Here is a 15,542-nt window from a genome sequence, read left to right as displayed (position 1 = left end):
TGAGTGAAGAGAAGGGGATGGATAAGGACAGATATTATGAAGGTAGACACAATGATTTAGCACCTGATTGGATATGTGAGGTCAGACATTGAGTAGCAAAAAAGAATGTGTATCGAGGTTAAAAATCTACATGATCAGAATGATAATGTGTTTGATAGTAGTAATAGGGAAAGTTGGAGAAGGAGGTATGTCTTTAGAGAAAGATGGTAAGGGGAGTTCTCTATGGAGAATGTTGAGTTTAAGGTGTCTTTGAGGAAGATAATGTTATATTAGGTCAGGATATGTAAAAATGGGAGTCATTTGCATGGAGGTAATTGAATCCTTGGGAGCTCATGAAATCATCAAGTGAGAGTATAGAATGAGAAGAAGAGGGCATAAGATGCAGCTTTGTAGTACACCCTCAGTTATTAATGATGAACTAACAAAGGCCATTGAAGAAACATTTGATACAGGAGGGTAGTCAACAATGTCAAATAATGTAGGGAGATTAGGTAGTCTGAGAATTTGCATTTAAGAAGTGGGATAATTATCAATCTATTGTAAGGGATTGATATATCTATGTCTTTACTTATAGTCATTTGTTTTGCAATCATTTCTTGTTTAAGGAAATAGGTTAATTTCATTAGAGATGGGAAAAGGAGGAAAAATTGGAAAGAATGAAGTCAGAAAGTTGTGAGATACAAATGGAGGTCAGTGGGGGGGGAGGTGAGAATAGCCTGAAAATGTTTTCTATGCTATGTTTCATGACACTTTTTCAGTTCCTTTAAATTCACAGAAACTTAATCATGGCATTCTTTGTCCATTCTTTTATGCTTTTCTCCTCATATGATTGTGGCTTCTTTGTACCATTGTGGTTCTGTTCATTTTCTTCTGCTTTATCTTAAATAGAGGTCTTAGAAAGCTTTAAAAAAAAAAAAATGGAAGTAAATAAAATGGATATTACATTTGAGGAGAGAGGAATTTTTTTTTCAGTTCAACAAATCAAAGTAGTTATCTGAAATAGTATAGGCATACTAGACTATATTAAAATTAAATACAATGAAAATGTAATGAAAAAAGAAAGACTAAGAAAATATTTATGGCAATTATAACCAGAAAAACTTGAAATCTGACATATATAAGAAAATATTATGATTGCTCCTAATTCATAATGAATAAATGGTCAAAAGATATGGACAATTTTGAAAAAAGGAAATGTAAATGATTAATCATTTGAAAAAAGCTTGGCCTTTCTAATAATCATATTTATTTTGTAAAATAATATTTTTATCTGTTATTTTTTTCTCTCTCCAGAAATGTTATGAACAGAAGCAGTACAAAAATGGGCTCAAATTCTGTAAGACAATTCTTTCAAATCCAAAGTTTGCTGAACATGGAGGTATTGTATCATTTAAAAGATTAAATTGCAAAAGCAAGACTGTGGAATTTATTCTAGATAATATTTCTAATGTTAAACTGAGGCTGTGTTATACTGTATTCATCTTTGGTAGTGTTTTGGCTTATTGGAATGGCAGTGGGCTAGCTGTCATGATATATTTATACATGTTAAATATATGATGTCCTTCATAGTCTTATGTTGGTGGTTTTGATCTAGTTGTGCTCCCAGTTATTTTTTTAAGTAATGTTATGTTTTTTGCTAATCAATCTTCAACCCATGCTATACTATGGGTGACTGGATAAGACTCCTTTGCCTATTTTTCCAATTAGTTTATATAGTATTGGAATTAATTGTTCTTTACATTACACCTGTGAATCCATTTGGCCATGGGGATTTTTTCCTAGAGAGTTCATTTAATGGCTAGTTCAATTTCTTTGTTTAAAATGGGGTTATTTAGGATTTCCGTTTTCTGATATGTTAGTCTAGGTAATTTATTTTTTGGTAAATATTCATTGATTTAAATCAGATTGTATAGATATTATTATAATTGGGAAAATTATTTCCTAATGATTGCTTTAATTTCATCTTCATCGGAAGTGATTTTACCCTTTTCATTTTTGATATTAGATATTTGGTTTTCTTTTCATTTTAATCAAATTAACTAATGGCTTCTATCTTACTGGGTCTTTTTTTTTTTTTTTCTTCATAGAATCAGCTCCTAGATTTATTTATTAGCTCAATAGTTTTTTTTTTTTTTTAAACTTTCAATCATAATTGATCTTATCTTTCATTTTCAGAGTTTCCAATTTGGTGCTCAATTAGGAATTTTTAATTTGTTGTTTTCCTTTTTTTTTTTTTTTTTTTTTTTGTAGTGTGTCCAATTCATTGATCTATTCTGTTTCTATTTTTGTTGATGTAAGAATTTAGAGAAATAAATTTCCCTCTAAATACTGTTTTGGCTGCATCCCACAAATTTAGTGGTTGGAGATATAAACCATATCAAATCTTTTATTTTTTTAAATTTTTGCTGAGGCAATTGGGGTTAAGTGACTTGCTCAGGGTCACACAGCTAGGAAGTGTTAAGTGTCTGAGACCATATTTGAACTCAGGTCCTCCTGAATTCAGGGCTGGTGCTCTATCCACTGCGCCACCTAGTTGCCCCTCATATAATATACTTTATACTATATATGTCATATTTTACAGAGCCATTTTCAGGAGTGTTTTCTTACACCTCTCTATGAAGAAAGTAAGGCATTTTATAGTTAAAGAAATTGAAGTTTACAGAATCCTAAAGTATACAGGGGCCCCCAAGACATATTGAAGCCCTGATCTCATAGATAAGAACTTAAATTATTTTAGCAAGACTAGAAACAACATTTGGTTCTTTTGTTTCCTGGTGTTGTCTTTCTACTTCATCAGGATGTTTTATAATAAATTTATTTGCTTTTTGAATTTATTAGATGAAAGATTTGAATCCTATCCTGTCTTTCTCTTAATTTCTCAGCATACTACTAGGTTATTTCTCTTCTATTCCAGTGTTTATCAACTTTCTGTTAATTATTCTAAATAGAAAATAGTTATTAGGGTAGATTTTACTGAAGGAAAATTGGTCTATTCTAATTCAAAATAAGTAATTTTGAAATATCAATATCTTTTCATCTCTGTGGGTAATTGAGTTGACATTTTAATCTTATTTTTTAATTCAAACCCACTTTTGGAAGTCAGTGTTTCTTGAAATAATTTGTCTCAATATCACATTTGAAATAAGCTCTTCTGTTAGCATGGAATTACCTGTAGGATAAAGGAATGGTAGATTGAGAATGTTTGGAACAAATTAGGAAAAAATAATCTCTTTGAAGTGCAAATTAAGACAACTCTGAGGTATTACTACACACCTCAGATTGGCTAAAATGATAGGAAAAATAATGATGAATGTTGGAGGGGATATGGGAAAACTAGAACATTAATACATTGGTGGTGGAGTTATGAATTGTTTTAACTATTCTGGAGAACAATTTGGAACTATGCTCAGAGAGCTATCAAACTGTGCGTACCCTTTGATCTAGCAGTATTTCTATTGGGCTTGTATCTCAAAGAGATCATAAAGGAGAAAAAAGGGACCCACATGTGTAAAAATGTTTGTGGCAGCCCTTTATTTAGTGACAAGAAACTAGAAACTGAGTGGATGCCCATCAGTTGGAGAATGGCTGAATAAATTATGTTATAGGAATGTTATGGAATATTACTGTTCTATAAGAAATGATCGGCAGGATGATTTCAGAGAGGCCCAAAGAGACTTACAGAAACTGATACTAAGTGAAGTGAGTAAAACCAGGAGATCATTACACCTGGCAAGATTATATATTATGATCAATTCTGATGGATGTGGCTCTTTTCAACAATGAGATAATTCAGGCCAGTTTCAGTGGTCTTGTGATAAAGAGAGCCATCTACACCCATAGAGAGGACTGAAGGAACTGAGTGTGGATTACAATATAGTATTTTAATTTTGTTGTTATTGTTGTTTGCTTGCATTTTGTTTTTTCTCTTTTTTTTTTTCTTTTTGACTTGATTTTTTTCTTGTACAGCATGATATTTGTGTAAATATGAAAAGAAGAATTGCACATTTAATATTTATGTATTACTTGGCTGTCTAGGGGAGGGGAGGGGAAAAAGAAGGAAAAAATTTGGAACAGAAGGTTTTGCTGAATGTTGAAAATTATCTATGCATATATTTTTTATTTTTATTTTTTATTAAAGCTTTTTATTTACAAAACATATGCACTGGTAATTTTGCCAACATTGATTCTTACAAAACCTTTTGTTCCAAATTTTCCCCTCCTTCTCCCCACCCCCTCCCCTAGCTGGCAGGTAGTCCAATACATGTTAAATCCAATATATGTATACATATTTATCTTATTTAGCTTATGCATATATTTTGAAAACAAAAAGCTCTAATTTAAAAAAAATCAACCTCTTTATGTTAGAAATTGTTTTATATGATTAACTTCATATTAGCCAAGAAAAAGTGAAAAATATCATTAGAATTAAAATATTCTTATTAGACCCTTATTTATCTCATGTGGGACATGAGTTTGGAAACTGATGGAATTTTACTTCATTATTATAGCTTAAAGTTTCAAAAATTTGGAAGCTCTTCAGTTAGATTCAATTCACTCTAAGCATTTAATTTCTATTTTTAAAAAACTTTATTTATAAAACATATGCATGGGTAATTTTTCAACCCTAATCCTTGCAAAATCTTCTGTTCTAAATTTCCCCCTCTTTCTCCCCACTTCCTCTCCTAGATGGCAGGTAGTCTAATACATGTTAAATATGTTAAAATATATGTTATATCCAGTATATGTATAGATATTTATACAGTTATCTTGCTGCACAAGAAAAATCGGATTAAGAAGGAAAAAAAAAAACCTGAGAAAGAAAACAAAATGCAAACAAACAACTACAGAAAGAGTGAAAAATGCTATGTTGTGGTCCACACTCAATTCCCATAGTCCTCTCTCTGGGTGTAGATGTCTCTCTTTATAACTGAACAATTGGAACTGGTTTGAAACAACTCATTGTTGACGAGAACCACGTCTATCAGAATTGATCTTTGTATAGTCTTGTTGTTGAAGTGTATAATGATGATCTGGTTCTGCTCATTTCACTTAGCATCACTTCATGTAAGTTTTTCCAGGCCTCTCTGAAATCATCCTGATCATCTTATTGGTCGTTTTCTTACAGAACAATAATATTCCATAATATTCATATGCCATAATTTATTCAGCCATTCTTTGATTGATGAACATCCATTTAGTTTCCAGTTTCTTGCCACTACAAAAAGGGCTGCCACAAACTTAATTTCTATTTTGAACTTTTCCCAAAATACAAGGATATAGAGACTCATAAAGGGAAAAGGATATGTTGACTGGAAAATACAATTACAAAGAATCTGGACTGTCCTGAGGTTTAGAAAAACCCCTGCATTTACAGTGGTTTTAGAATTAGGATACCAGCTGTTTTAGAAAAGAAGCCCTAAATCAAGGTCAGTAAAAGACGACTTTGGAAAAGCACCAGATTCCTTTGGTTTGTTAGCCTAAGTGTTGCATATACTTTGTCCAGTAAAAGATAGTTGTCAGTTGTAAGAACTCATTTTTAGGCATTTTCCTAAATGTGGTTGGTGGTTGAATTTGGGTCTAGGCAGGGATTTTTGAAACTCTTATATATACATTTATATAGGTTTATCATTCTTTTACAGAGACCTTAGCTATGAAAGGATTGACACTGAACTGTTTAGGAAAGAAAGAAGAAGCATATGAATTTGTTCGTAAAGGACTTCGGAATGATGTCAAGAGTCATGTCTGTATCCTTTTTAAGTAGTTTGGTAGTTTAATTTTATTTCTTATGTTCTATTTTATTATCTCTATCAGAATAATGAAATTAAGAACTAATAGAGTATGAAAAAATAGATACTTTAATGAAATTGCTACTTCTGCAACACTGGGACCAACATTGTGATTCTAACACTTATTAAGCATTTATAGACAAAAAGTTTGTGCTTGGTATTAATTGGATTGTCACTATAAACAGAACAGGATCACTGGCCAACAAGATAATAGATTTTGAATTGGAAGGATCTTAGAAATTATATGTATTTTCTTTTTTTCTTTTCTTTTTTTTTTTTTTGGCTGAGGCAGTTGGAATTAATGACTTGCTCAGGGTCACACAGCTAGGAAATGTTAAGTGTCTGAGATCAAATTTGAACTCAGGTCCTCCTGACTTCAGGGCTGGTGCTATATCCACTGTGTTATCTAGATGCCCCTATGTATAGTTTATAAATGAAGACACTGAGGTCTTAGAGATTAAAAGAATTATCCAAGATCACACAGATTATAGATGTTATAGGTGAGGCTCAGCTGCATCTCATAACACAAATATATGAAACTTATAGCTGCTTATTTTCCTATAAAGATAAGGGAGATGTGTTTCTTCATCTTTCATTTGGAACCAGTGTTGATCATTGTCTTTAATTAGTTCTGCTTTTTTGGTTGCTTTTTGATTAAATTATAGTAGTCATCACTTGCATTGTTTTCCTGGTTTGCTTTTTTTATTTTTGCATCATTTTATGCAAATCTTTCCATATTTTTCTTGAGTTGTTAATTTGGTACAGTTCATTACTCTCTCATTCTTTTCATATACACATATTTATTCATTGGGAAATATCCCAATTGAAAAATTCTTATTCTCCAGATTTTGAATATTTTTACTGTGCTGAAATCCTTTACCTTTAAGGCTCAACTTAAGTGTCCTTGGCCTAAAATATGTAGTAGAAAGGCAAAAGAAATACAATATGTAACTATGTAATACAATATATTAAGTATATACACTGATCTTTATTTAAGTATACAATATCTCCTGTATAGTATAAGGCTAAAAAGTTTAGAGGAAAACTTAATTAAATCAGATTTTAATTTTTGATATAGGTATTTCAACTTAATTTCTTTGAATGGGGATGTGTTTTTTTTAATAACCTGAGACCTTCCTTACAATTATATTTTTCTCTTATAAATAATGCTAATTGAAATTAACTTGTATAACTCAATCAAATCATTTCTCTGGGAACTTCCTTCTGTCTTGTCTTTCCTTTATGATCTTCCTTGGCCTTTCCTTCCTCCCTCCCTCCCTCTCTCTCTCCCTCTTTCCCTTTTTTCCTCCCTCCCCCTTCTCTCCCTCTCTCCCTTTCTTCCTCTCTTCCTCCCTTCCTCCTTTCTTCCTTCTCTCCCTCCTTCCTTCCCTCTTTCCTTCTTTCTTTCTCCTTTCCTTTCTCCAGTTTTCTTTCACAAAATGAATAATTTGATTGTACCTATGTACCATATCAGATTATGTCTTCAGGAGGATAGGTGGGAGGGATAGAATTTAGAACAGAAAGCTTAAAAAAATGTTAAAAAATTATTTTATGTACAATTAGGGGAAAACAAAATATTATTTAACTTTTTTTAATAAAAGAAATTATTTGACATTATGGCTACTTCGGTGAAACTTAGTTTTATACTTATAATGAAAAATAAATACCCAGCATACTTTGATTCTTTGAACTAAAAACAGCCCTATTTTTAAGCAGAAGGTTTTCTGAAGTATGTTAGGAAGAAAAGTACAATGTTGTCTTCCAATATCTGTGAATGTTGATTTCTTTAACTTGGTAGGTTGGCATGTATATGGACTCTTGCAGCGTTCTGATAAGAAATATGATGAAGCTATAAAGTGTTATCGAAATGCCCTTAAATTAGATAAAGACAATCTACAAATCCTGAGAGACCTCTCTATGTTACAAATCCAAATGAGAGACCTTGAAGGCTATCGTGTAAGTATTCTAACATTAATTTTATATATATTAAAAGACACATAATTTAAAAGATAAATTAATGATTTAGATAGTTTTATTTGAATGCAATTATCAAAGAACTTGCATTGATAAGAGGAAGTTTTCTCACTTAAGAATTCCCTAGTGACAATTAAAACATGGCTATAGTCCTTATTCCCAAATTTTGAGTCAGATTAGAGTATTCATTCATCCCACTAATACTTATCCAGTGTCCACTCTGTGATGTGTAATATATCTGGGCCAAAAGTGAATAAAACAATTTCAAGAAGCTTTAAACAAGGAATGAACAAATTAATTATAGGCAATATATCTCTAGCTTTCTTTAGCTTCCTAATTAGTTATCTTTCAAATTTAGTCATTAGTTATCTTTGAAACTGAAACTGGGGTAATAAAAAAATAATCCATCAGTTGTTGATTTATATTTTTAAGTTAATAAAATACTATCCTTTGACTCAGGCTCAGCCTGACTTTTAGTGAATTGAGTTTTGTATTTTATAAATTAAATTTTGGGGATGGATGGGCTGTGATTTCATTGGTATTCTTTCCTCAAATTGGAAATTGACAGCTGTTCCACAACTTTTATATTTTGAAAATTGCTTCAAGTTTTGACACTAAGTGACATGGATTATAATTAATTATCTAGAATAAAAAGGAAACTGAAAACAAAGTTATGACATCACCTATCATTTAATTTGCAAAGCTAGTATTTGCATATCAAATCAGGTCACTTGATTCTTCAGATATCTGAGACCTAAAGTGATGTACAGAATTGATTTGCATAACAAAAAAGAGGAATTTCAAAAATGGCAGACAATACCTAGACACATTCTGGTTCCTAGATATTAGTTCCAATGATATTCAGAGATAATGAATGGACACATGCAATTGCTGATTTTATTTATAACTTAAAAAAATACTGAAAAATTTGTAAACATTTCTAACTATCCAGTTTTTTTGGGGGGGTAAAGTAAAAAGGATTATTAAAAAAAAAAGGCAAAAACTTGTTTTTGAACATAATTCAATTGGACAAGTCAGTTTACCTGATTGGTTAGCTTTTCCTAATCCTAGCTAATTCTAATCAGTAGTCCTTTGCTTACAGGTGGTAGAAAGTGTATTGGAAAAGAGGAACTTCTGGCCTTTAGTTAGCAGTCACTTCCCCTTTGTTTTCAGATTTCCTTATTCAACTTAGATTCTAGTTCAAGAAAAAAAAAAAAAAAAAAAAGGTTATCCACCAAGACTGGAAAAAAGAACTTAACTTCTAGCTAACTATTTCCAGCTTCCAGAAAGGGGAACCTCATAGCTTTGTTTAAGGCTAGAAACTAGAAAGGGTAATTTAGCTTGTAAAAAGAGTAATCCTATGATTATTTTTATTACATTTTATTCTAACCTTTTGCTACTAAAGGATAAAAGTTTTGTCAATCTATCTTTTCACTAAATTGATTAGTAACCAAGACTTGAGAGACTATCTCTGTTGCCGTTGGCTTGGCTGTTGGGGCTAGGTTTCCTAAAGAACACAGTTTAATCTTTTAATTAAACTAAAAATAAATCAAAGTAATCCTTTTCACTTGCCAGAGGTCACATACCTACTATTTATATGTCAGAGGTAAGTCTTGAAATCTTTATTCTGAAGTTGGCACTCTCTCCAGTGTACTGTGCTGATTAGGTAGCTTTTGAGGTCCATTCCAACTTTGAGGTTCTTTGAATTTACTTTATATGTATTTGTGTATACTAACCTATCTTTTGGTGGGCAGTCCTTGGAGTCAGGAAGATTTGGGGTAAAGTTTTGACTTTGTTTCATGGTAATTGATGACCATTAATTCTCTGAGACTTTAAACAAGAAATTAGTTCTTTGTGTACACAATAAAATTTATGTAATCATAGGTTCTGATTCTTAGAAATCTCAAATTCATTTACTAGCTTATGATGTTTTGGAGGGAGAAGGCAGGAAAGCTATGATTGAATCTGTGATTTCATTAGAAGAGGGAATATTTTGTAAAGAAGCTCCCCCAACCGATATATATATATATATATATATATATATATATATATATATATATATATATATATATATATATATATAAACTTGCTCAGCAAAAAGTTGAGATTTATGTTAAATGATTAAATTACTTGGCTAGAATCACACAATCAGTATATGCCACATGTGAGATTTGAACTCAGCTTCTGGCTCCAAGGGTAGCTATCTTGTGCCCATAGAAATTTGTCTGATTTGGAGATTTTTGCCAATGTCAGTAGTGGTGTATCTTATAGGGTTTTCTTAGATTTTTTCCTTCCATTTTTAATGACACTTCATTTGTTTTGAAGTCTAGAAATTCTTTTTTTTTTTTTTTTTTTTAATGAAGTCTCTCACGGCAAATATAATGATTAAAGTTCCTTTCCAGTTCTAAAATTCTTTCATTTTCTGTCCTCTCTATATTAAAGGAGACAAGATATCAACTTCTTCAGCTCCGACCCACACAACGTGCTTCATGGATTGGATATGCTATAGCATATCATTTGCTGAAAGATTATGATATGGCATTAAAACTATTGGAAGAATTTAGAAAAACTCAGCAAGTAAGACTTACTTCTAGGCTGCCTTTATAATGATTTGGTGACATTTGGGAGGAGGAGGAAAATTAGATAGCTTTACTAAATAATAAAGTATGTTTTATCATGACTAGTGAGAGAGATTGCTTTCTATTGGAGTCCTTAATTTTTCTTTTATGCTTGTTTGCTTAAAGATAGCTTTTCCTAGCAATGGTTAATTCTATTAAGTAAATCATTGAATTTTTTTTTTTAGAATTAGATTAATTTCTTTCTTTTTTTAATAAAGCTTTTTATTTTCAAAATATATGCATAGATAATTTGACAACATTGCATGTTGTCATGCATTTATGACCCTTGCATAGACTTGTGTTTCAGATTTTCTCCTCCTTGCCCTCCCCCCCAGATGGCAAGCAATCCAATATAAATGTTAAAATATATGTTAAATCCAATATGTATAAACATATTTATACAATTCTCTTGCTGCACTAGAAAAATCAGATAAAAAAAGAATGTAAATGAGTAAGAAAACAAAATGCAAATAAACAACAACAAAAAGAGTGAGTATGTTGTGATCCACACTCAGTTCCCACAATCCACTCTCTCTGGGTGTAGATGGTTCTCTTCATCACAAGATCATTGGAACTAGTATAAAACAAAATGATTGAATTTTTTATTGAAATATTCCTATATAGGGAGCAGCTAGATGGTGCAGTGGCTAGAACACCAACTCTGAAGTCAGGAGGAGTGAGTTCAAATGTGGTCTCACACAGTTTACACTTCCTAGCTGTGTGACCCTGGGCAAGTCACTTAATCCCAATTTACTCAGCAAAAAAAAGAAAAAAGAAAGAAAGAAAGAAATATTCCTTTATAGGGAGACATAGGGATAGCCTCAATATAATTTTGCTTTTCATGTGCATAAATTCCAGTTCTATGAATTCCAGCATACATATTCCCAGTGTGTATTCTCCTTTTTAAACTGAAAAATTTCAGACACTGAAAACATGAAAGTAATTTTGTATTATTAGTATTTGTTAATTGAGGAGTGAAGATTAAAAGCTACAATTTTATATTTTATTAGTCACAATAATACCTACATTCATTTGAAAAATATATATAAGGGAGACATGTACAGTCTGCAAAGGGTATGTTTACTAGTATATTGAATACAGTGAAGGTTTTTTGGGGAGTTAAATGAACAATAAAAGTTTGGTTACACTTGGTGATACTTCTGTAATAGTTGTGTGACGCTTCAAAGGTTCTTACTTAAGTGTTGGCCTTCTTTTATACCTCAAATTAAAGGAAGGTCTTTAAAAAAAATTTTTTTTTTGTATTTTATTTTTTCAAATACATGCAACGATAGTTTTCAATATTCACCTTTGCAAAATCTTGTGTTTCAAATTTTTCTCCCTCTACTCAATCCTCCCTCTTCCCCAAGGCAGCAAGAAATTTGATATAGGTTGAACATAGGCAATTCTTTTAAACATATTTCCTTATTTATCATGCTGCTCAAGATAAATAAAAAAGATCAAAAGGAAAAATACATGAGAAAGAAAAAAAAAACCAAGCAAACAAATAACAATTAAAAAAGGTTAAAATATTATGATTTGATCCACATTCTGTCTCCATAGTTCTTTTTCTGGATGCTGATGGCATTTTAAATCACAAATCTATTGGAATTGCCTTGAATCATCTCATTGTTGAAAAGAGCCAGGTCCATCACAGTTGATCATCATGTACTCTTGTGATTATTCTGTACAATGTTCTTAGTTATGTACATTTCACTTAGCATCAGTTCATGTAAGTTAAAGAAAGATCTTTTTTAGCTTTCTAATTCTCTTATCTATGGAAGTAGATCATATCAAATTTAGCTATGCTAAAATTATATTTAATGGACTGGCCCATATCAAATATTTAATAAATGCTTGCTGACTTATTGAATTGTGGTTATTTGGTATCTGTTTAGCTTTTAGAAGTTTGTTTTTTGAGGAAAAGGCTTGTTTTTGAAGAATGAGTTTTTAATCTCTGTTCCTCATTATATTTGTATATGACTATGAAGCTATTTATTCAGTGCTATACCAATCAGACTCCCAAGAAACTATTTTAATGATCTAGAAGCTAATTTAATTTTAGAAGTATTTAGTAAATTCTTATTGTCAGTATGCTTATTAATCCAGAGGTTGCAAAGACAATTTAAAAAGTCCCAGGCTGCATTACAAAGCTGATTTTCTATTTACCCAATATTGGAAAATTGAAAAAAATGTATTTATTCTTAACCACCCACTCAAAATTAATCACTAATATTTATTAAGCTTCTATTATGTCCTATTCACTGTGTTAAGCATTGGGGAGATTTAAAGAGGTAAAAGATACATCCCTTGCCATTAAAGACTTCATAATCTTAGTTGTCAGGTGTGTGTGTGTGTGTGTGTGTGTGTGTGTGTGTGTGTTGTTGTTGTTGTTGTTGTTGTTTTTTAAACACACTCCACCATACCTTATCTCCTATCACCCCTCCTTCCTTCTTTTAGTAATGTTTTTTTTTTAACCTATTCCACTCACTACTTTATCTTCTATCACCCCTTCCTCTCTTCTCTTACGTTTTCCCTAGAGTTTCTGCCCTCCCTTCTATCTTGCTTTCTTTTTTCTTTCTTCTTTCTCCTCCTATTTTTTTTTTAATAAGGTTTGATAAATGATTATGCTATTTCCTCTAAGAAGCAAAACTGATGAGATCAAGCTTCAGATAATGCTCATCTCCCTCCCTTTTTTCCTTTCAATTATAATAGGATTTTTTCCTCCTCTTACTGTGAACTGATTGTCCCATTATACCTCCCTTTTCCTCTTCTTCCAATAACTTTCTTTTTCACTCCTTAATGTCTTTTTCTTTGATGTTATCACATCAGACTCAATTCACAACCACACCCTCAGTCCATGTGATGCCCCACTTTGTTTGCCCCAGTGTCAGATATAGTTCTCAACAGTTACAGATACTGCTTTCCTATCTAGGGGTGTAAAAGGTTTAACCTTTAAATATATATTTATTTTTTTATGATTCGCTTCTGTCCTGTGTTAGTAGATTAAAGTTTTTTTTTGTTTTTTTTAGTTCTGGCTTTTTCAAAAGAAATGATTGAAAGTCTCTGACTTCATTGACTCTCCATTACCTCCCCTGAAAGATGATGCTGAGTCTCACTGGGTAGTTAATTCTTGGTTGTAAACCTAGATGCTTTGCCTTCTGAAATATGATATTAGGCCCTCCAATCCTTTATTGTAGAAGCTGCCAGATCCTGGGTAATATTGGCTATTGCTCTTTGATCTTTCAATTTTTTTTTTTTTTTTTTTGATCTGGCAGCCTGTAGTATTTTTTTTCCTTGAGGTTGCAGTTTTGGAGTAAAACTCTCTCTATTAAAGAACTATTTTAATATGTGAAGATGGGTAGGTCTTACCCAACTGAAAGGGCCAAGTATGGATCAATAGGGAACAAATTGGATCAAGCTATAGATTGGTTTAATATGGAAGAGATAGACATCAGGATGTTGGTTACCAGGTAATTAAAAAAAAAAAAAATTGAAGTCAGAGAAATAAATGAAAAAAAAATCATGAATTCCCTTTAGTACTCTACAGTACCTTTACACTTTTTAAAAGTTATTTATTGCAGAAAAGGAGTTAGAATGTAATAAAACTCAATTCATAGACTGTTTACAAACATTAATTTACTTCGGTGTTGATAAGTGGGACTCTGAGTTAGCCACAAATTAGGAATTCAAGGAAATTAACATTCTTGCCATAAATAAAATTGAAATATTTAAACAAATCTCAAACAAACTTAGGGATAATTTTTATATTTGCAGAGAGGCAAAAAAAGATGGGTATTGTTTTATTGTGTGCCTAAGGGCAGTAAATGAATTGTAGTTTGATGAGTTAAAAAGAGAAACTTGTAAATAAAATTCTTTGCAAAGAATGATGTATTAGAGAAATTGTAGGATGAATTTAAGAAGATATTTCAAATTAAATGAATGTATATGCTTTCTTAGAAATTTCATTGTGAAAGAGAGGGCCTTGTGAAAATTTATGGAAAATAAGGTTTTAGATCAAACAAGGACTTCTGAATAGTTTGTAAAGAAACCATATATTTTTAAATTCATGAATATTTTCTTGAAAAAAAGGATAAAAACAGTCTTTAGGTGTTAGAAGTGTGGTGATAACTGAGCAATACACAAAAAAAGAAATAATCATTTGGGGGAGTTTTTTTATTGTAAACTTAATAACCAATACAAAAAAGATACTATATTTATAACAGAAATTAGTAAAAGCATACAAAGTAGTTACGGATCATTCCCTGTAAGTCCTTAGTATTTAAAAAGTGAAAGTAAATGAATTATAAGCAGAAAATAGGTTTGCTCTGTTCTCTTTCTTAAATCTTGAAGCTCTATTAGCTTGGCCTTATCAGTTGGCAAGCTCTTGATGTGTATTTGTGATGAGTGGACTCCCACTGATAAGAAATCACAGTTCCACGACAAGAATATTCCAATTAAATAATGAGAAGGCTGAATTTTAAATATTGGCAGTATAATATTTATTTTGCACATTTAATTATTTTATTTATTTCTCTTTCCCTTTTTCTAGGTTCCACCTAATAAAATAGACTATGAATATAGTGAACTGATATTGTACCAGAATCAAGTGATGAGAGAGGCAGATTTATTTCAAGAATCTTTAGAACATATAGAAACATATGAAAATCAAATCTGTGATAAACTTGTAGTAGAAGAAATTAAAGGTAAGTTATTCTGCTTTTTTCTTTCTTTGAAAATCATCTTTAAAATAAACTATTAAGCTTCTAAAATTTTAACCTTGTGCCTTACTAGTTGTGGCCAGATTGTTTGTAGTAGTATACAATAATGAGAGTAAAGATGTCAGTTAAACAATTGTCTTCTTCAAGTGTTTAATACTTTTTGCTAATTACAAAAACATTCTTCCTGCTTGCTGCTTGAGAAAGGATAGGGATAATGGTGTTAAAGAATGATGTTAGCTCAATTAAAGTTATCCTTTTGCTGAATTAGTTTGTATCTATAGCATATACATTTTGTCTCCCAAGAATATCTTATGTCTTTGTGTATGGAAATCTCTTTTTTTAGTGTAATAAACTAAAGTATTCTTCAACTAAATAATCAATTTGATCAGAGATCTTCAAAACCCCAAACATACCATGCTTCCCAAGCTCTTTATGACTAGTCATAC

General features: G+C 31.3%; 1 protein-coding gene across 4 annotated transcripts in view; it reads left to right on the top strand.

Moving 5' to 3' along the window:
• Positions 1–15,542, top strand: part of NAA16 (N-alpha-acetyltransferase 16, NatA auxiliary subunit) — a 104,969-nt gene that overhangs the window by 25,220 nt on the left and 64,207 nt on the right. For all 4 annotated transcript variants that reach the window (XR_012487764.1, XR_012487765.1, XM_074299193.1 and 1 more), the window contains exons 2-6: positions 1,294–1,378; positions 5,640–5,744; positions 7,585–7,742; positions 10,203–10,337; positions 14,928–15,081. Coding sequence is in view for 2 of the 4 variants with exons in the window: in XM_074299193.1 (XP_074155294.1) it covers positions 1,294–1,378; positions 5,640–5,744; positions 7,585–7,742; positions 10,203–10,337; positions 14,928–15,081 (637 nt within the window). In the remaining 2 variants the exon portion in view is untranslated. The remainder of the gene's footprint in view (positions 1–1,293; positions 1,379–5,639; positions 5,745–7,584; positions 7,743–10,202; positions 10,338–14,927; positions 15,082–15,542) is intronic.

Source organism: Sminthopsis crassicaudata, chromosome 3, assembly GCF_048593235.1.
Source record: "Sminthopsis crassicaudata isolate SCR6 chromosome 3, ASM4859323v1, whole genome shotgun sequence".
Taxonomy (NCBI): Eukaryota; Metazoa; Chordata; class Mammalia; order Dasyuromorphia; family Dasyuridae; genus Sminthopsis; species Sminthopsis crassicaudata.
Note: the sequence above shows the minus strand (reverse complement) of the source record. Positions and strands in the feature narration are given on the sequence as shown.